At 36.6% G+C, this 21,087-nt stretch overlaps 2 protein-coding genes across 2 annotated transcripts; one reads left to right on the forward strand and one right to left on the reverse strand.

Annotated features, from left to right (window-relative positions):
* Positions 1-2,322: 2,322 nt before the first annotated feature.
* Positions 2,323-19,791, forward strand: LOC128859912 (mediator of RNA polymerase II transcription subunit 24). Its single transcript, XM_054097057.1, has 12 exons — positions 2,323-2,542; positions 5,094-5,180; positions 8,994-9,148; positions 9,209-9,852; positions 9,911-10,103; positions 10,995-11,167; positions 11,260-11,456; positions 11,514-11,683; positions 13,395-13,947; positions 18,726-18,838; positions 18,947-19,501; positions 19,567-19,791. Exons 1-12 carry the CDS (start codon positions 2,423-2,425, stop codon positions 19,664-19,666), a joined length of 3,060 nt encoding a protein of 1,019 aa, XP_053953032.1. The 5' UTR covers positions 2,323-2,422; the 3' UTR covers positions 19,667-19,791.
* LOC128859913 (protein tumorous imaginal discs, mitochondrial) lies at positions 2,574-4,943 on the reverse strand. The gene is made up of 3 exons (XM_054097059.1): positions 4,453-4,943; positions 3,519-3,710; positions 2,574-3,467 (listed from the first exon to the last, which is right to left on the reverse strand). Exons 1-3 carry the CDS (start codon positions 4,754-4,756, stop codon positions 2,746-2,748), a joined length of 1,218 nt encoding a protein of 405 aa, XP_053953034.1. The 5' UTR covers positions 4,757-4,943; the 3' UTR covers positions 2,574-2,745.
* Positions 19,792-21,087: the final 1,296 nt, after the last annotated feature.

The raw sequence follows: 21,087 nt of genomic DNA on the forward strand, positions 1-21,087 counted from the left end.
TTACAGTAGCGGAGGATTTTCTCCATCTCCTTCAAAGTAGTGGGTTCGGAAGGGAGTCAGACACGTGCTCGTGGACTCAAAGGTAGATCCTTCTTGCCCACTGCCTTTAGTTTGGCTCCCTTCTTTACCTCTCCCACCAAGGCAACAACCGTCGTGTACATATTGTAGAAGCTGACCATTCATCATCCTCTTCTATCTGCCGTAATGACATCCGACACTCTCACAGCTTTGGAGGGTCCAGGAGTTTCCTTTACACCCTCATAAAAATTGCAGAGTTGGAGGACACTATTCTCTTCCATTCCTCAATGGAAATATCGCTGTCTTTCCTGACTTTGTGGATCACTCCAAGAATGATAGAACCTGCCTGTTTAGAAAACTTCGCTAAACGATTTCGGCGGACCGCCACTAATCCTGGGCCTCTTTTCAAGCCAAACATCCTCCTTTTGGTAACGTTGCCTTTTTACCTCCAAATCTAGTCGTGGCGCTCTCACATCCACTCCCTTTCCGTTACCTTCCTCTGCCCCACCGAGAAATCTCCTGGCTCACTCGAGCGTCCGAGAATGCTTCTCCAGCGCTCCAGGATTTCGGTATCCACAAGAAAGTCAGAGAAGGATCGTCTACTTCGCCATACCTGCCGTTTAAGCCTAGCTGAGGTTCCCTCTAGCACCTGAAGTTTTTGGTATGGTTTTGTTATGTTTGCGTTGGTGTTAATTTTTATTGTAATTGGGTCTCTACTCGAAATTTTTTGTAATGTGTAGTCGTCCTTTAGAGGTCCGATGGTTGTCAATGCCATGACAGAGAGACCATGCGAGGGTTGAAGACCGACCGAACGCAAATACGGGAATCATCTCAACTGCATCTACCCCGCCAATCTAATGACGACGGGTTTCGAAAGTACTCCGAGGCCTGCCAGGGTTTTAACAGGACGGGAGCAGTTACGGCATCAGCCCACCAGCCATTTCTGTTGAGTTTCCCCTCAACAAACTCAGGTGGCAGAATGCCGCAGCCACCAGATCAGGGATCAGAAATCAAAATAACATGTTGCTGTGAACCGTGAAGTTTCGCGAACCAACTGGCAACAATAGCGAACGAGACACCAAAACAAAAATATGAATTGGCCTCGAGGCGACAGCAGATAGCGCGACAGAGCACGCTTTGTGGGTCTACCGATAGGTGAGTTAGACGAAGACGACAGGTGACTACATCGCAAAGACTGGGTAAGGGTAGCTGCTAAAACAACAGAACTCGCCCGAAGATACGAGCTGTCATATCTAGAAATTACGATAGCTATTAAGCACATGTATATGTATAAGCAGATGTGCATGCGCATAGGGGATTCAGTAGGAAATTAAACTTGAAAGCAAATGAACGAAAAGTAATAGAGTGATTCAGTCTTAAGATGATCTTGGTGGACCCCGTGCAATTTATCCATCCGGTGCTTGAACTGGAGTAACCATCTCAATTTTGCATGGTCGGTTCTTAACTGGAATCGTTGATCGTACAAGTATTTGTTGGAAATGTTTTACTCACTCAACCACAGATAACAGATGTCCACCTATTCCGAATGCGCTAACATAGGCGCAGCACAAAGAGCTCTTCGTTTTCGGTTGGCTGAGGTGTATACTGCAATTGCGCTCTATATGTGCAGTCTTACCGCAGTTATAACACTTTAAATCCGACCCTCTTTGTGTAAACTGACTTTCGTCATGGTTTCCTCCATCGAGAAGAAGATGCGCCTAGTTGTGATTTAAAAAAAAAAACTGTAAAAATGTTGATTCTTTCAGGTGTCACTCGTTTTATTCAAAATGCGGCTCTGAACAATTATATGTAAAAATTTACATCACTTAAATGTCTACTATGCGCACGTCTACAAGTAAAATCCGGCAAACAGTCGATTCATGAATGCCTTATTGTTTAGAACGTCGAGATATCGCTGTTGAAAGTTTTTCAGCAAAACTTTGCGCTACAGCAGCATTATTCTTAGCACAACGTTCAATTTTTTTTTGCCTGCCAGTCCGTTCTATATCCTCGGCACAACCAGTTTCTTGAAATTTTTTCATCAACCATTGAATACTCGAGTCCACAAAAAAAAATTAAAAGATTTGTGATATGTTGTTCCTACGAATCAACCATATTCATAATAAGAGTAAATAATTAAACGTTGCTCTATCGTGTAAAATTGTACATCTGTCTACTTCACAAATGTCAAAGATGATATAAAACAGATATTGACATCTAAGCGTTACATTTGAAAGACCCTTTATATCAATAGTATCGATAGTCCGTCGAAAATCATCGATGACATCTACTATCGATAGTTTGACAGTTTTAGTGTGCGGGTTATTGGATGTGTTTGGAAGTCCGCAGTGTTTGGCTTGTCCATAGTGTTTGGTGAATTCAGTTTTGTTCCAAATTGCGAGCAATGATAGATAGTAACATGGAACTACAAAAGCCAAGTAAAACTTCTTTATTAAAATTGATGATTTTACGTGCCTGGCGAGAACGATGGAATGTTGCGCTATGGGGCATCAATATAAAACGGGTGAGCGATGAATTAAGAAATCGAAGAAAACTGTCTTTCCAAGAAATATATTTGTTTTTAATTACAGATTTTCGAAAAATAGTTTACATATTTGTTCTTAGCAGGGTTTTATAGTTTCGAGTTACTGAAAATCGTAACTCGATATCCAAGTGCGTGGAATTCATGTGCAGACACTCTTCAGATTTAAGTTCTTAATTTTTTTACTAAATAGATCGTTCGAATGTAGGATCTTCTGTTTTGGCAAGTGCCATTATTAGTTGACGTTGTTTCATACTTAACTGGCGTGGTATACGTATTTTAAAGTTTACGATGTGATCACCAGGATTGTCACGACATCTAATTCCTTTTCCCTTCAAGGTTACTGTTGTGTGACTCTCAATTCCCGGCTCAAGTTTAACTTCCAGCTCTTCATAAATGCCGCGTACTTTGAAGATTCCACCGAGTACTGCCTCTGAAATCGTAATGTGCTTGTCGGAGAGTACATTGTTACCAACACGTTGGAAAATATCGCTCGGTTGCACTTGCACGCGATAGTTAATACGTTGTTTCGTTTTAGGATTATCGACGGGTATTAATTCACCATGTTTTACTCCGGCGGGTACTTGCGCAACAATGCGGACCGTCTCGAGTACTATGCCACGGTTGTCACAGGTCTCGCACTCATTTCTATTAATATATCTTTTACCATGACACTGATCGCAAGCCTGGATACTGGTATACGTGGCTGTCTTTTTAGTCAGTTTTCCAATACCTTGGCATTTCCTACAAAGTTCTGGTTTGCTGCGATTGATTAGTTGTGGCGATTTACCGTTACATGCAGGGCATTTCTTAAGTAAGCGCAAGTCAATATTCTTCTTTAGTCCGTGCGCTGCTTCCAAAAATGTAAGTTCCAATCGGGGTTCTCCAGTGGTCATTTTAATTAACTCTAAGACACGTAAAAATATAGAATAATTACAGTAAGTTCTGTTGCACTTACCTTCGCGGGTAGTAGGCAGGGCAACCTCTACCTTCCGATTTTTAATTACATTTGTGAATTTGTGGAGAAACGACTGTTCATCCTTCACCATGCCCAGCTGGTCATATTCCATACGCTTGCTCTCATCAGTGAGAATATGGTATGCATTTGAAATTTCTTGAAAACGCTTAGACGCGTGTGGTGGCGAATTTCCTGCAAATGTAATATTTATTAAGTAAAATTTTATTAATGGATGTTTATATTTATTTTTAAACTTTATTAAACTCTGTCTAAATCGGTTATATATATATATATATATATAATTGGCGCGTACACCTTTGGCCTAGCTCCTCCTCCTCTTTGTGGTGTGCGTCTTGATGTTTTTCCACAAATGGAGGGACCTACAGTTTTAAGCCGACTCCGAACGGCAGATATTATTATAGAGGTTTTTCATGGCAGAAATATACTCGGAGGTTTGCCATTGCCTGCCGAGGGGCGATCGTTATTAGAAAAACGTTTTTCTTAATTTTGGTGTTATACCGAGATTCGAACCAACGTTCTCTCTGTGAATTCCGAATGGTATTCACGCACCAACCCATTCGGCTACGGCGGCCGCCAATTCTAATTCGGTTAGTACATCTAATTTTCACGTTTAACGGTTTGTCAATAATAAATAAAAAATATGGTTTCGGGTCAAAAAATATTTCAAGCAAGGGGAAATGCTGATTTTGTCAAGTTGGTGACTGTGCTAAACATAAACAATACTTTTTACACGGAACAAGAAATTGAATTAAGATCACAATATTGTTGCTGTTGAAGCAGCATAAACATTCCCCATAAATGTTTGGGGAATGCTGCTGAAGTGACAGTCCTTGGCCGGATAGAAATCCGGGTCGTTCCGTAACGTAGAACCGATTGTCGTGGGAAGATGAGAATAATCGTGGTCTGTGTCTACCTGCGTCTGGATGAAAGCGCTTTGCAAGCGCATAATAAGCTGCCTTTATTTGTTGCATTGTCGCCTGTCGCTTTACACCAAGTATTTTGTAATAATAATCTCTAGGGAGTTTCTTCTTTTCTTGAGTTTCGGCCACCAACTGTGACTTTTGCTGTTCACTAAACCGTTGCATTTCATTTTGCCGGTCCGGATAGTATACGGGCCTCTCAATTTTAAATTGATACGCAACAGTAGCCAATTGCAATTTGTTTAATTTCGGAAGATTTTGTAGAATTGCACGTTGTACTGAATTTAAGAGGTTCATAGTTTTTCCGGATTAAATTGGTGTGGTTCTATGTATGTTACTTGGTTGCAATTAATGAATAGCAAATTGTAAAATTTCGTAAAAAATATATTTGGGTTATTTTTCGAAGCTTCACTACCAGTTTTACTTTCTCACGTTCAGATGACAGAAAAATTCTAAACGAATTCAATATTTTTGTACGGTAGATGTCTATAATTGCTTGAGCTTGCTTTGTCAAATGGACCTTACCAGGTTGTATAGAGCGTTTATACACAATCATTTTAGTAGGTTATATACTTTCAGAAATTTTCTTTTGTGTAATTTTAAATAAGTTTTTTTCTATTTTCTTGTTTCATAGGTACTTCCTCGAGGAGTAAGCGGAGATGCATATAATTTGGCTGATTGCATTCTACAGCAGTCCTTGGTGGGAACTAATGCCAATCCAGTAAGTTGGTTAATTATTTATTTATTGCATTTTCCACAGGAGTTTTACTATGTGGCATGGCGTGTTTCCACCTCGTACACTCTTCATTGGTGAATAATTTCCTAATCTGAGCTTGAAGCATGAGAGCGGATTGCATAAACTCTTCCAGATCTGTGAAAATAATACGAAAGTACCATTTCATGCAAGCTCCTAATTGATGTTTAGAATATTGCAGCGCTCGTCCCCCGGTACACCGGTCATATCATGCGCTCAGCGGGAGGGATTCAGCGTAGTAGGCAGGGTTAGTTTACTGGGGAGGCATACGTTGATCGGGGAAAACTTGCCATGGAAATGAAAAATGTCTCCTCTGTTTCAACGGGGTAAGACCAGACGGATACGTATTTTAGATGAGTTGGCTTACGCGGGCAAATGACGAGGTTGGTTTTTGTAAAGTGCATAGGGCTTCATGTGCCCTCAGAGCATTTAACGCCATAAAGTGAATCGCCCTACTCAACTTAATTTTGTCTAAGTCTTGAGATACAGATAGTCATGCAACGCATGCGGTACGCACCCTCCTCTATTTTGGTCATTTTAAATTTTAACCATACGTTTTACTGTGCTCGAATTATTACATTTGCGGTCGTATGCGTTTATAAGTATACATATCAATTATAGCCAAACAGTGCTTTTTATATTTTATTATAATTCTCATAAATAATAATAACAAATATGATATCACTCTCTACTTTTTAAGATGCATACGATATTTGATAGTGACAGTGGGAAAAATTTGGTATTGTGACTATGCACTTAGTGGGACCTCAACCTTATTAGTGTTGGTAGATTACAAATACATATCGCACCCTAAATACAAAAGGGTCACAACTCAAAATGTACTTCTGCTCAAATATGAACGAGACGTTATCAATAAAACGGTCCGCGGATGACATATGGCAAAAATAAATTTTTTGTTTTTTGGTAGGACTGTTATAAGCTTACATGGCAAATTTCAGCGTGATATGTCACATAGTTTGTTTTCTGTGCTACTGTAAACAAGTCAAGCTCGAGTGTGGAAAATTTTGAGTTGTGCCCCTTTTGTATTTAGGGTGCGATATGTCAGCCATGGACAGATAAATAGCACAAATGTGAACCTTATATTTGAGTCAAGTTTTTAGTACGAACTCTGCTTTGATCAAATAAATTTGTTATTGTTTACATTTATTACTGTTATTAAGCAAGGAATTTAAAATTTTTTTCGATGGAATTTTTTGCGTTCTATTTTATTTATGCGTATACCTGTTTTGAAGTGGACACAAAAATAGCACATTTTAACTTGTGCAGCGGAGAGTTAAACTTTAATATTGTTTCAGCGATTTTTAGTATAATTTTTTGTTTCTTAAATAAAATTTTAAAGTAATTACTAAAAATGGGACGTGCAAAACATTGCACGCCGGAGAGAAGAGCTCTTATGTACCGCATAAGTCAAAACGGAAAAAGCTATGCAGAAATAGCTGAAATGATGATGTGCTCTCGGAAAATGGTTTATAATGTTAATTTAGCTAAGAACGATTCATCCTATCTAAGCAAAAAAACGGAAAGAAAACGAAAGCCGGGAAAAACTGATGTTAATGTGGATAGAGCTATGTATAATACGCAAGAGCAAAGCAGATCCTTTTAAGTTAGCACAGCAAATAATGCTTGAAATAAACCAAGAATCTGGTCTATAGGTGTCCAGGCTTGTAGGAAGGCGACTTAACGAAGCCCAGCTGTTTGGCCGCATAAGCAGAAAAAAACCACTCCTCTCAAAAAGACATATCAAACACCGGCTTGCCTTTGCAAAAGCCCACAAAGACAAATCTATTCAGTTTTAGAAAAACGTACTTTGGACCGACGAAACCAAAATAAATAGGATGGGACCAGATGGGAAAACTATTGTACGTCGCCGAAAAAATCAAGCCGTAAATCCTAGTGATAGAAACAATGTCAGAAGAGAAAAAATTAATGTACTGGATTGGCAGGCGCAGAGCCCTGATCTCAATCCAATAGAATGTGAAATGACGTTAAGGTCAAAATCGCTAACAAAAATTTTAAAAATTTTGATAATTTGTGGTACTCGACTCCAAAGGAAGGATGGATGCCACAAGCTTGTAGAAAGCATGGAGCAACGGCTTGAAGAAGTAATCAAAAACGGCGGATATAGTACAAAATACTAATATGGTAAAACAATATTATTACTTAACTATCTGATTTGTTTACTATTTTTGCTTTTATTTTAAATTTTTTAAGATGTGCTATTAATGTGTCCAGGAGGTTTCGTGAGTTATCAACGTTCTCATAAATTAAGGGGTTATACGCAGTTATGAAGCAAATAAAAGACGGGTTGTCAAGGATTTATTCTGAAGAAACTTTTTTATTTATGAAAATGTTGATTATAGAGCGCGCTGCAGGCGATTTCTGGAACCTCCTTTAAAAAAAGACGATTTACGGTGTACATCGTAACTCAGGATTGGATTATCTGAAATCAAAAAACCAAACAAATTTTGTTAATATATTAGATTATCTAGTAATTAATCGTTCGGCTAATCAAAATAGTGAATTTTCAAAAAAAGGCAGCTTTTAAAAGAAATGATTTCGATTTTTACGTTAAAATTTGGCCGTAAATTGATTATAAAATGGAAAATAAGTATCAGATTTACAAAAGGAACGATTAATTACTAGAAAATGTATCTTTAAAGATTGAGTTAAAACGGTTGACCGATCAAACAAGCCGTTTTCTAGATATCGTGTACACCGACTTGAAAAATTCCGTTTTGAAAAAAAACACGTTTAAAGTTTCAATACCTACCTTAAAACGTGCCGAGGCATCTCTACATATTTAGGTATAACTCCGAAAGTATTGCTTAGATCTACTTCAAATTTCGTACGTATACTTTTGAATATATGTACATTACAAAAATGCAATAAAAAAATCGGTTTTTTTGAAAGTCATAACTGCGTATAACCCCTTAAATCAGAACTGATATTCTATTCGACCATTTTTTTGTTTTAAAGTGGAAGTAAATACATTTTTTATTTTTTATGTTGCTTTTTCACAATAAAAAATAAATATTTAAAAACATATTCAACTCTTTGCTTTCAAAGTCTAAATGAGCTATTTTTATGACCATGGCTGTATGTACAATACAGAAATATTGTTGGAACGAATTTGTTTTTATTATAGTCTGGTAGATAATTTCATGGCATTTACTTTTTGAATATGAAATCCGGCATATGTCCGCCGCTGCTACGAGTTACATGGTCCGATCAGTCCAATTTTTGACTACTTTTCCAATAAATCTCGCCATATGGAGTCAATAGTGGCTTGAATATTGCAATAAATTGATTGTTAAGCGCGCTATAGGGCAAGTTGCGCCATTTTGTTGGAACCAAATGTCGTCGATGCTTAGCTGATTAATTTTTGGAAACAAAAATTCAGTCAACATGGCTCAATAACGTTCGTCATTCACCGTAACAGCAGCTCCTTCCTCACTTCGAAAGAATAAGGACCGATGATGTCGCCAGTGCTTTATAAACTTCGCGAACACATTTATTTATTTTTTTAAAGCGAATTTCCACAATTAGGAAGCGTTTTTCTGGCGTTCAACGATTCATGATGACTTGCCAAACATTACTGAACAGAAATGTCAACACAAGTTGTCGTTCTCAGATTTCAAATCATCAATAAAGCATCCGATACAAATTTTATTTATTTAATTTTAGTCAAAAAAGTTATGATTATTCACTTACAATTATTTTATAATCATCTATTTTTATTTTTCTACTTTATCGTCGTAGTTGGTTTTAAATTATTTAAAACATTGTCTCTGTGCAAATTTGGTCTCACATGCGGCCGTTTTGCGTCGGATATCGAAATATGATTTCGATCGTGTCTATTGCATCACAACATTGCTACAATTTCTGGAAGACATGCTCGATGGTGTTACTTGCAGGTGAGTTATTTTTGTTTCCATTCTCTTGTTTTGTTTTAATAAAGTATTTTAAAATTCCAGAAACAAACCCGAGGAGGGAATTTTACCCAGCGCGGTTGCTTCATTGATATACTGGATAACGCATATTGTCGCTTTGGTCATGAAAAACTATGAGATTGGTAGTGAAATTAGCGCTGAACAATCTTATATGTTTGAACGTACTTGCGTTATCGTCGAAAAATTTACTTCCAACCAATTTCTCATGGGCATATTTTACATTGGTTGCTATGATGATATCGAAACATATGGAAAAATTCGGGACAAATACAACACTTTGAAGACTATTGTGGGTAGCAGTCATTTACCGCCGCGTTACCATTCTATAGTGCAATACCTGCAACAGTTAGCTTATTTGGATGCTACAAAATTACCGATGCCTCGTTTGCATTCAAAAGGAGTGGAGTCAATAAGCTACTGTGTGCAGCCTCTCTTGGCAGTGGAGGTCCTACTAAATCCATGTAATGATACCTCCTACTTTGTGGCTGAACTGCAAATGATTCAACGTCTCAAGAACTATTCATTGACCCGCTTGATATACGAGATAGTGCGTGCTGGCTTCATTTCACTTAGTAATGTAGTAGAAGTAAGCCGTGATACTCTGTGGGGCGCATTCACATTTTTCAAAGTGCCACACATAATAAAGCAGTTGCATGCCCTGCAACGACGTATGTTTAAATCTATATTATATATTAGATCGAATGCCTTATTTTTTTGTCATTCTAGCGAATGAGGAACAGACACCATCAGATCATATACCCGAAGTAGTCGAGGCCTTCGAGCTACTTTTGGAGGATAATTTACTACTTGATTTGATGGATACAAAATGTTCGTGCAATATTATAGAATATCTGTTAAATGATTGGACCAAGCAGCATCTGGTTACTGATGTACATGTAAAGCATTTTGCAACACAACGGTGAGTATATAAATATATGAGAACAATGTATCAGTGCTATAATTGATGAAATTTCTTATATACATATGTTTTTGTGCACTTTTTATCAATTGGAGAACTACATACGTAAAGTAACATATTAATTAATTATTTACCAACTATCAGAGAGCAAACGATATAATCATTTATTTGATCAAAGGCACCGTCATTTTTTTATGAAAATAAATTGGATGCTTAGCGCATATATAACCTTTTAACATCGACGTTTTTGTTTCTAAGGATATGCGAAGTTGGTAAAAAATTCAAGTATAAAAAAATTTCCGAAATTGTTCAAACTAACTACTCTATTTTGTTGCTTAATGTGTTTTTTTGACAGTCATTAGAGATTCGATTAAATTGTTGCTTAAATATTGCAAACAAGTATAAAATGGGGGAAAATGAAAATTAACGCAAACGCTTTATTTAAAGAAAGCTGCTTATTTACAGAACCTTTAATAATGAATCGTGATATTGTAGTACTGATAAACATTATTCAAGAAGAACGCGCATGACAAAGAAATTTAAATTGTTGTAAACGTAGTTTCCGTTCCATTCACAAATCCAATGAATGCAGCAAATATGTTAATGACACTTTAGTTTCCTTACTTTTCTAGCAGATACCATAGATTAAAAGAATAATAAAAATAAGTTAAACAATTTAATGACAAATTTTATCGACATAAAAATGGAACTGCACAAATAAAAGTAAAATGTTCTGGTTTACTTAGCTCAAGAACAGGCGACTTAAGAATTTGGATCGTCTACTGTAATTTGAAAAATGTCAATTTAAACTCAGAAAGTAAAACATTACCTAAATATTGCCTACTTAAATTAATAAAATTTATATCAGCACTTTGTTTTATAAAATTTCAGGGAGAGTACTTCACTTATGCTACAGAAACGTGAATCAGGCAACCAAGCCCTATCAATTATAAATTTCATTATACGTGCTGAAGTTCCACTATCGGGTGTTCTCAAGACACTGAGTACAGATTACAACAAAGTCCAGGAGGCATTATTGGGTGTACTGTGTCAAGTTTTAGTTGGTACGTAAACAAGTTTTTAAGCAGTAGAAAAGTTTTAATTGCATAAAAAAATTATGTTAGTTAAAAGATTGTATATTTGTATTTAACTATAGGTAACAGTTTTGATTTAATTCTGTCAGTGGCCACTGTAGAAGGTCGTCTAAAAACTTTCGTTACACGGTTGATACAATGTAATGAAAATTCGAAGCAGGTTCCAGGCGAAATTGGCAAACCGTCGATTATACGATCAACATTATTTGATGTGTCTTTTCTCATGTTAACCTTTATTGTACAAACTTACGGATCAGATGTAAGATATTGATGTGACTTGACTGAGATGAAACACTTAAAAATCTACAATTTACAGGTAGTGTTATCCGAGCACGGCGACTCTTTCTTCGAGAAATGGGTGCGTGAATGCATGGCTGAACGTAATAAGCCAAAAAATCCACGCAACATGATTGCCCTTTGTGACGAACAAATTGTAGATGAACTGCTTTTAAGTCTGCGAAATCCAGAAGCGCAACACAAGAATAGGTAATTTATGAAGTTATTATATATGTATAACTATTTGTTATATGCGGCTCGTACGAAAAGTGTTTTTTATGTAGCGTAAAAACAGTGTGCAACAAAACATTTTCTAACATCCTTAAACAACGTGAATCAACCCTTTCTTAGTATTTTCTGGTATATGTAAAAATTTTAATTTATTTCAATGTGAGAGGATAAGCAGTATAATAACTAAAATTCAATTCCCTTTTAAATAAGACAATTCTCATTACTCTTAGAGTAAAACTTACAAGCAGAATATGAATTTAGAATTGCACCGCTTTGCTTAAGCAAGTGTGTTTCCTTCATCCTCCGATCTTCAAATTATATTTCGTGTTTAAGTGAAAATGAAATTGCAAAGTATTGTATTTTTTTGTTTGTTTGGAAGTCTATAAGGAAAATACAGACAAAATCCCTGTGCTTTGTAAATCGGAGAATATGTACTGTACGGTTTCTACAAATGTCTGAACCATTGCGTCAATTAGCGGTAGCTATATATATATACATTCTGTCAAAAAAGTACCGGGAATTGTTCAATAAAACGCAAAATATTTGTTTAATCATCAAAATTTATTTTGTCGCCTTCAAAATAGGCTCCATTCGAAGCAATACACACAACGATTAGTCCAGTCATCAAATCACCTTTTAAACTCGTTTGATGAGATCTTCTTCAGCTCCTTCAGCGAATTCTCCTTAATGGCCTCTATCGACTCAAAGCGGCATGCGCGGAGTGGCATCTTAAATTTTGGGAAAAGGAAAAAGCCACAGGGAGTTAAATCCGGTAAATACGGGGGTTGTTCGATGATACTTGTCGAGTTTTTGGTCAAAAAAGTGTTGACAATATGAGCCTTGTGAGACGGTGCGTTATCATGGTGCAAGATCCATGAGTTTTCTATCCACAAAATGAGCCGTTTCCTACGCACATTCTCTCTCAAAGGTCGCATAACTTCCCAATAATATTCTTTATTTACCGTAGAACCATTTGGAACGAATTCCGAGTGCACAACACCATGATAATCAAAGCAAAGGAGTAGCATGACTTTCACTTTTGACCGACTTTGACGTGTTTTTTGGGTTTCGGCTCATGTGGATAGCGCCATTCAGCTGCCTGTTGGCTCCGAATTCACTTGCTCAAGCATGTCTTCAGCCACCTTCTTCCGATGAATTTTTTGAAATTCAACTTTCTCGGAACGAGTAGAGGAGCCGCGCGTCTCATGCTCAATTGATGGTGTAAAATGTTGTGGCTTGATTCGTGAGATACGCTAAGATCATAAACTACCTCCCTCAAACTTAAGTCCTTGACTTTGTCGACGTTTTCATCCGTTGAATCCGTAGGCGACCAGATTGGAGCAAATCATCCACGATTTCTCGGCCCTCTGCAAAAGCCTTATACTACTTGTAGACCCGTGTTTTTGATAAAGCACAGTCGCCATAGGCTTTCTACAACATTTTCAACGTTTTGGCACACGAAATCCCGTTCAAACACACAAAATTTAAGACAGATTCTTTATTCAATATCCATAGTGAAAATCGCAGAGCACACCAGCGGTTGACTGATATAATTAAATGCCAAAAACAAGCTAATTGACAGATCACGCTCAAACTATGCGACACTTTAGAGGGCAGTTGTACCAACATTCCAGCGAAAAATTTTTTATTTTGAACTTAATTTAAATTATGTTCTTACAATTTTTTTCAGCAATTTGACTTGGCAAGACATCTGTTTAAATCTGCCTGGCGTTCTTAATCATGTGTTGATCGCATGGGAAAAAGATATACTCACATCGACTGATGTGAAAAGTATTTTAGAGAATATAAAGCGTAGGATGTTTGCCTTCTCTGTTTGTGCTACCTCGTTTCTATGTGCATATATGTATTCAGTACGTGAGAATGAGCTTCTAAAGCCATTAAATATGATTCAACAATTTTTGACTCCTCTAAGTAGCGAAGAAATGGCTTCTCAAGAAAATGTGAAGGAACGATTGGGTTTATCTTTTCAAATTATACGCAAAATGCAGCAAGACGTACATCCATCGAGTAATACAAAATCACGTAGTATAACGCTCACACAGAATCTTGTATCACAAACTCCGCTTTCTGATCAATTTCGGGAAGTGTGGAAAACGGTAACAGAGCATGGCTGGCTGCCAGTAATGTCTGCGCAGGTGCTAGAGTCGTTGTTGCAGTCAGGAGGTCCAATCTGGTTAACAAGGCATTTGGTACAAGAAATACTCAATTGCAAGTATTCGAAGGTAAGTATAATATTTTTTACGCGTCAGTGCGTAAAGTTAAGTATTAAGCACGACTCTAATTTTTTCTCATATATACTGATTATTGGATGATTGTTATTAGTGTGTATATTTGTTAAAGGCTCATATTCAATTGTCCAAAGTTAAAGATGCTATTTCAGCAAAGAGTTTAAAGGTGCTAGAAATGTTTTTATAAGTTTGCTATGTACATCTATTCAAATAGGCCAGTACGCCCCAATGGTCTGCACTTTTGCACCGGGCGAATAATTACTGGCTTATACTATGTAGATACATATTAGGTGAAGTAAAAAGTTCTAACTATTTTCCGCTAGATTTCTTTAAGGGGTTAGGGGTAGTCAGAGGCCCGAAAAAATGATGATTTTCACGAATTTTTTTTTTCTACTTAATTTATTTATTTAACAAAAATAAAAACATAGCATAAAAACATCATGTTTTAACTTGACTTCACCAAAATTTCAAAAAAAAAAATTAATAATTGCAAAAGTTATCGCTGTTTGTGTGAAGCCCGTTTCTCCAGAAGTCCCTTGCGGTGAACATCACAAGTCCTTGCAGATTCATCTAAAACCAATCGGATGAGAAAAATTATTTTTATTGATAGATAATCTCGAGCCGGATCGAAGCTTTTTTTTTTTTTTTTTCAAAATGAACAAAATGGCGGCCTCAGAAAATTTGTTCCAGATTTTAGAAAAAAAAACCAACAGTTAATTGTTAAAAAAAAATCGAAATTTTTGAAAAAAAAAAATCCTTCGATCAGGCACAAGTTTTTTATGTTTTTAAAAAACCTTATAAATTTTATTGAAATCTACGTAGCGGTTTTTAAGTTACGGTGTTCACCAGTTTGAAAAACATAGTTTTGAGAAAAACGCATTTAAAGTTTTGCTATCGGCTCCGGAGCGGCCGAGCGCCCTTTGTTAATTGTTGAATAACTTGAAAAGTATTTGTCAGATTCACTTCAAATTTTTACACAATATTTTTAAAACATTATACTTTAAGAAAATGCAAAAAAAAAAATCGATTTTTTGAAAATTCTGACTACCCCTAACCCCTTAATAAGCTTGTCGCATGATACATACCATGATGCACCGGGTTTACCTTCTGCTCAAATATGAACGAGACGTTATTAATTAAACGGTCCGCGGATGACATATGGCAAAAATAATTTTTTTTTTTTTGGTAGGACTGTTATAAGCTTACATGGCAAATTTCAGCGTGATATGTCACATAGTTTGTTTTCTGTGCTACTGTAAACAAGTCAAGCTCGAGTGTGTTCTTCGAATTCTCTTTTATGACTTCAATTGTCTCAAAATGTTTTCCACGGAGCGGCAACTTGAACTTGGGAAACAGGAAAAAGTCACATGGAGCCATATCAGGCGAATACGGTGCTTGCGGAACGATATTAACATTATTTTTGTTCAAATAATCGCGAACAAGACGTGATGTGTGAGCTGGTGCATTACCGTGATGCAAGAACCATGACTTGTTGTCCCACAATTCCTTCCTTTTAAGACGAATGTTCTCGCGCAAACGCTTTAAAACGTCTAAATAATATTCAACGTTAACCGATTTTGCGGTTTGTGCTATTTTCAAGCACAATTTCCTTTACTTTTCCGATGTTCCCGTTGTTTACTGACGTTCATGAGGCAAGTTTTCAACCGATGTACTGCCCTCTTTGAACGATTTGTACCACTGGAAAACACGTGCACGCGATAGAGCAGGGTCCCCATAGGTTGTCTGCAACATTTTTAAGGCGTCTGAAGCCGAAATTTTGTTGGAATAACAAAATTTCTAACAAATTCTTTGTTCAACTTGAATTTCCATCGTTAAATTCGAAGAACACACTCCAGCTTGACTTGTTTACAGTAGCACAGAAAACAAACTATGTGACATATCACGCTGAAATTTGCCATGTCCTACCAAAAAACAAAAAACTTATTTTTGCCATATGTCATCCGCGGACCGTTTTATTGATAACGTCTCGTTCATATTTGAGCAGAAGGTATACCATACGGCGATTTGAGGATGATCTTACACTTGAAAAAAAATTCTTTGGATTTTTTGTGTTTGGTATAGCCAGTTGTGTGTTACAGCTTTCCAAAATGGAGGTAGTAAAAGGAAAATAGAGCAAGATAAAAGGTCGGATCAGATGAGGCTCGTTCTGTTAGGTTTATCATCAAAAATCTAAGTAAAATGTCTGAATGGGCTGTGAAATAAGGCCTAGAAACTGAAGACTATCCAGAAAACCGTTTATAACCATTTGCATAAAGCTTAAGAAGAAGCTCGTTTTAACTATTGTAAAAATAACATTTTGGACCAAATTTCCGCCTTTGATTCGACTCCTCCCATATTTGAAGCGGATCATAACTGACGATGAAAAATAGTTCACATACAAGAACAACCTTTTCAAGCGGAGAAAGTGTGGCCGCCAGTGTAGTATATAAATTTACCACCTCCAATAGTGTTAAAGTACCTGAAATTAAATTTGTTACTCTGTTGTTATAGCAGTCATACTAAACCGCGTGTGGGCTAGTGTTTTATTAATTCTTGTCATCGAGGTAATTTCATGGTAGGCTCAGGAAATTAGCAGCTTCGACGGGGTCTGGCCTAAGAGAGAGGTGTTAAGTGAATTGGTTTAGGTTACATTAGTAGCTTATAAAAAAGGGAAGGGACTCTTCTCATATCGGTCATGGATATGTAGGAGCTTAATACTAACAATATCCAGAACATATTTGTCTCAGTGTTAGACGAGTCTCACGAGGCAATTCGAGATCTTCATCTGTGGTGGGCGGTGGTAGGTATCCTAAAACGGTATTCGTGGGGTATGCCATCTCGGTGAATGATGTTTATTATTATCTGAACGACGTAACCTCCAATATGTCTAGGGAGCGAGGGCCTGCTGAGGAGATCTCTGCACTATAATCTGAACAAAAATTACATGCACAGAAACATCATATTATGTCAAAAATTTATGAAGAAGTTTTTATGCATCCAAAAACAGTTTCCGGTTACCAAATTGGTGCTGCATAATTTTTATTTACCCTAAGTGCTACAGACTACCGATTTGAACACTGTATTTTACCTATGATCTCTGTTTTTGACATGATAACGTCTTATAATTCGATTTAGCCGGCCGCACGCACGAAAAAATGTGTTGTTATCTTGCTCAATCGTCGTTATCTTGCTCATGCGTCGTTACCTTGCTTGAACTGTAAGCGAAAGCGCGGAACGAACGACAAAGAGCACAATCGGCCCCCACGTTCGATATCTGGCTCTCTCCTACTTGAGTGAACATATATATGTATGTATGTATATGCGCATATGTAAATAAACTCACATATTTGTATTTGCATATGCTTTCTTCCTGTGTGCATGGTAATGAACCATTTCTCTGTTTAGAATAGGAGATGATAGGAAAAGTAGGAAAAGAAGGGAGTATTTCGAGTGTAAAGTGTCTTGAAAAAGGCAAATCGATGATGGTGTCTCTTAGTGTTGTTGACTTATTAACGTCTGATGCACAATCGAAATTGAACATATTTTTCATGAATTTGATAAATGTTTCGTCATTTTTCACGTTTGTGTAAATGTAACTTGACCTATTCCATTGCGATTCCATTTGCCTCCTTCTCTATATCCATACAAAATATCTATCAAACAAATAAAATTAAAATTTTGTTTTGAAAATTGCAACCATTCCACCAGTATTTTCTTATGACGTTGTCACATTAAATTATCGTCAGTAAACCGACTTTACAGACAACCTCTTTTTTGCTTTGAGAAGGAGAGCAAACTATCGATTGTTACCACTAGTAAAAGCGGTTTATTAACAGTCGGAGTTTGTATATCAACATTAATTTAAAGTCGTAAGTTTGACTTCGTTCGTCCTTGTTGTGTATAGAATTTGATTTGATAATCTAATTTGGTTTATTTCCATGGTAATGACATTTGAAAGCCGCGAAGCCACACTAGTCACAATTTGGTCAAAGGAAGTAAATATTTTAGCAAGGTTAAGAACACATCATTTTCAAAACTAAATAACTTAAGCTATTGGGTGTTATCATTACTCTGCCCACGTACCAGAGCCACAACATATGCAATTCCATATAGAAAATTCCATTATTTTTTTACGTATTCATCTTCACCTATCTACGCAAAATATGTAAGTGCCGCACATTAGACAAGTATATGCTTAGCATTTGCAACAAGGTTGCAACGTTTATAAGTGCTCCAATACTGCCGCTTTTATTACGTGCCTCGAACAAGCCCATCTCTGTAAGCTTCCTTAAGAGATCCAAATTATATGCAACAACCTTTGTTCGCAACAGGCTTTGGTAATCGATAAATGGGTGTATTTAAATAATTCGAAATGTATTAAATATGAGCATAAACAAGCGTTATCTTATCTATCTCTAAACGAGTCGTAATTGTGTCGGCATCGAGTCATAAGCTACTTAAAAAATACCGCTACAATAAAAGCAACATGAATCAATATCACAGAGATGTTAGATTAGGTTATGATTCACAATTAGTATTTACTATCTTTACTAAACGGATTAAATGTTAAATTAAAAATAACTTTTCTGGTACATAAATCCATTCCACTTGTGCGAAAGTTTTTAGCACATTTGGTTTTGACTGTTCTGACTTCAAAATTTTAATCGATCATTCAATACAAAGCAAAAAGGCGTTTGATAATATTCAAATGTCCTTTTAGTTTCGATAACATCTTAATATTTTAGTAATACATTTTTTGTGTTTACGGAAAGGACATGCTGAAGACATTGGATATTGTTTTTGCGGTACTACATTTGGACATTGATCGCAATACGGAGGCACTGCTAAAGGATGTAATACCATCGTATGCCCATCTTATGGTTGGGTAAATATATTTGCTTTCTAATAAATATTAGATAAAATATAGTTTATTTTGGTGTTTATAAAAATTTGAATTATATATATAATAAAATAAACAATTTTGATCTTCCAGAGGAGAAATAAATGAGCCTCAATCTCATGTGCTGGCTCTTCTTTCCGTGTACTGCATAATTTCAGCGCTGGAACATCGTCAAGGCGCCATTAGTAGCTTACAAAATAAACGCACCCGCACACTTAGTGACGCTGATTGTAGCAGTGGGGACTTAGATATAAACACCTCAAAAATACGAAAACTAAATCAAGAAGGGGGGTCAGACAACTCCTGCTCGAATGATTTTCTTAGTGACAACCATCCTCTTTTGGCCGGTGCTGGAGTTGTTAACACCGATGCTACTGGCACAACGATTACTCGTGAAAGCGCTCGTCCGACAACCCTTAAGGAACCGCTTCATTCGAGTATACAACACATATTCAAAGTATTACACAAAATCGTATCAACGGATGAGCTAACACCAAAGGTGTATTTTGCATATCGTTTTATTTCCTTGTTGGTTGAATGCGGTGGTGAGCGTGTACGACCGGTTCTCAAACTGCTGCCCCCACAACTCATACAGAATCTGCTTAAAATTATGGTGACTGAGGATATAAGCGTGGGCCTAATTTGTCGGTTAGTTTTTATAAATTTTTTTAAATAAATATATATTATATAATCTGTTTATTAATACATTTCAGCCTTTATGATCTGCGCACGACGACGGGGCGACAATCGGCTGTTTCTGACTTATGTGTTTGGCGAAATATTCACTTAAAGGAGAATAGTGTTAAGTTGTAAATTTTAGTAATAAATATGATTTAATACAAGTAGATCTAGATACAAAAATAATTATTATAAGCATGGGTTGAATCGAATCCAAATTACTTTCTTAAAAATAAAATACCTTTACCCTTTCACAAAAACTGTTATTTGGCTTGGGGATTAGATTGCTGCCCGATATCAATAATTTTCGAACCATACTTAGACGAAAAATAATGCAACGTGTGTATCAAAACGGCATTGCAAAACATGATCGATTATTAAGATCCATTCAGTACCCTTCACAGATTTGTTGAATGGACTGATGATGAGTGAAATTCAGCGCACTAAGCGGGATTAGTTTACTGTGGCGGCAGCCCTTGGTGGGGAAACCCCGAGTCAACAGTCTCACTTTTGACACCAATTGTTACGTTTTTCTCAAACAAAACGTCTGTTTATAATTCTTCAGAATTCGATCAGGGATTGCTAACTTAAACTTATAAATTAATGGCAACATACAACTTGCTTGTTTTATACTTTGCACGTTCGCGCGTTCAACTTCAGCATACAGTGCACTCGCGATAACTCGAACTAATTAAAACAGGCGCTGTTCGATTTATCGAATTTGTTCGACTTATCAATTGAGTGTGCTATGTTAAAAAAACAGTCATCGATATCGATTTTTTTCAATTAAATTTATTTATTTATTTACATATGGATATGAACATGAATATGTTTAAAATAATTAATTCGTTTCAATATTTTTCATCAAATATTTGGCAGTCTTTGTGTCAGTTACACAAAAAAGTCAGCTTTAACAGAAAAGTTAGGCCGAAAAGAAAGTTGTAATGTGTGTTTGTCTTTTCTTGCCTGCAGCAATGCTGAATATGACTTTTTCACGCAGCAATTGAAGAGTGTTAACCTTTGCGGGGCTTACTTGTTCAGTTGTGGCACACTGAATTACCTTATTGATAGAGCTAACTGCCTCCTCAGATGATATCCGCTCACATGTCTCAGTTGTGTTGTTAAACTCAGACTCAGAATCACTAGTTTCAATTATTACTTCTGTGTCGGTAAATTCGGCACCATCATTCCATTTGTTAACATCATAAAGCGTAAATTCGACCTGTAAATTATGTTTTTCATGTTATGTTCTTTCAAGATGAGTCCACTTATTGGGTAATTCTTTTTTCTTTGGGACAGAAACCATTTGTATAAAGCGGCTTTCATTTTAGGAAACTCAGAAGCTTTTAAAGTTCTCCTCTTCCCAGGACCCAAACACGTGTTGTTTACTGCTTTTAAAATTGCCTTGTCTTTCTTTTTTATAAGACTTATGGTGGACTTGGCTACCCCATATTCCTTCGCTAGAGAAGTAACACTACATCCACGTTTAATTTTGTTAAGGACTTCAGCCCTCTCTTTTAATGTTAAACACTTCAACCTTTTACGATCCATTACTC

The sequence above is a fragment of the Anastrepha ludens genome, chromosome 4 (assembly GCF_028408465.1).
Source record: "Anastrepha ludens isolate Willacy chromosome 4, idAnaLude1.1, whole genome shotgun sequence".
NCBI classification, from domain to species: domain Eukaryota; kingdom Metazoa; phylum Arthropoda; class Insecta; order Diptera; family Tephritidae; genus Anastrepha; species Anastrepha ludens.

Bases quoted from the DNA above. Each gene is read 5' to 3' on its own strand.
- LOC128859913 (XM_054097059.1), bottom strand. From the start codon at position 4,756: ATGAACCTCTTAAATTCAGTACAACGTGCAATTCTACAAAATCTTCCG. The intron at 3,711-4,452 runs GTAGACACAGAC...TTACATTTGCAG, and splicing joins GCGCTTTCATCCAGACGCAG to GAAATTCGCCACCACACGCG. The intron at 3,468-3,518 runs GTAAGTGCAACA...TACGTGTCTTAG, and splicing joins CCTGCCTACTACCCGCGAAG to AGTTAATTAAAATGACCACT.
- LOC128859912 (XM_054097057.1), top strand. From the start codon at position 2,423: ATGATAGATAGTAACATGGAACTACAAAAGCCAAGTAAAACTTCTTTA. The intron at 2,543-5,093 runs GTGAGCGATGAA...CTTGTTTCATAG, and splicing joins GGGGCATCAATATAAAACGG to GTACTTCCTCGAGGAGTAAG. The intron at 9,149-9,208 runs GTGAGTTATTTT...TTAAAATTCCAG, and splicing joins CTCGATGGTGTTACTTGCAG to AAACAAACCCGAGGAGGGAA.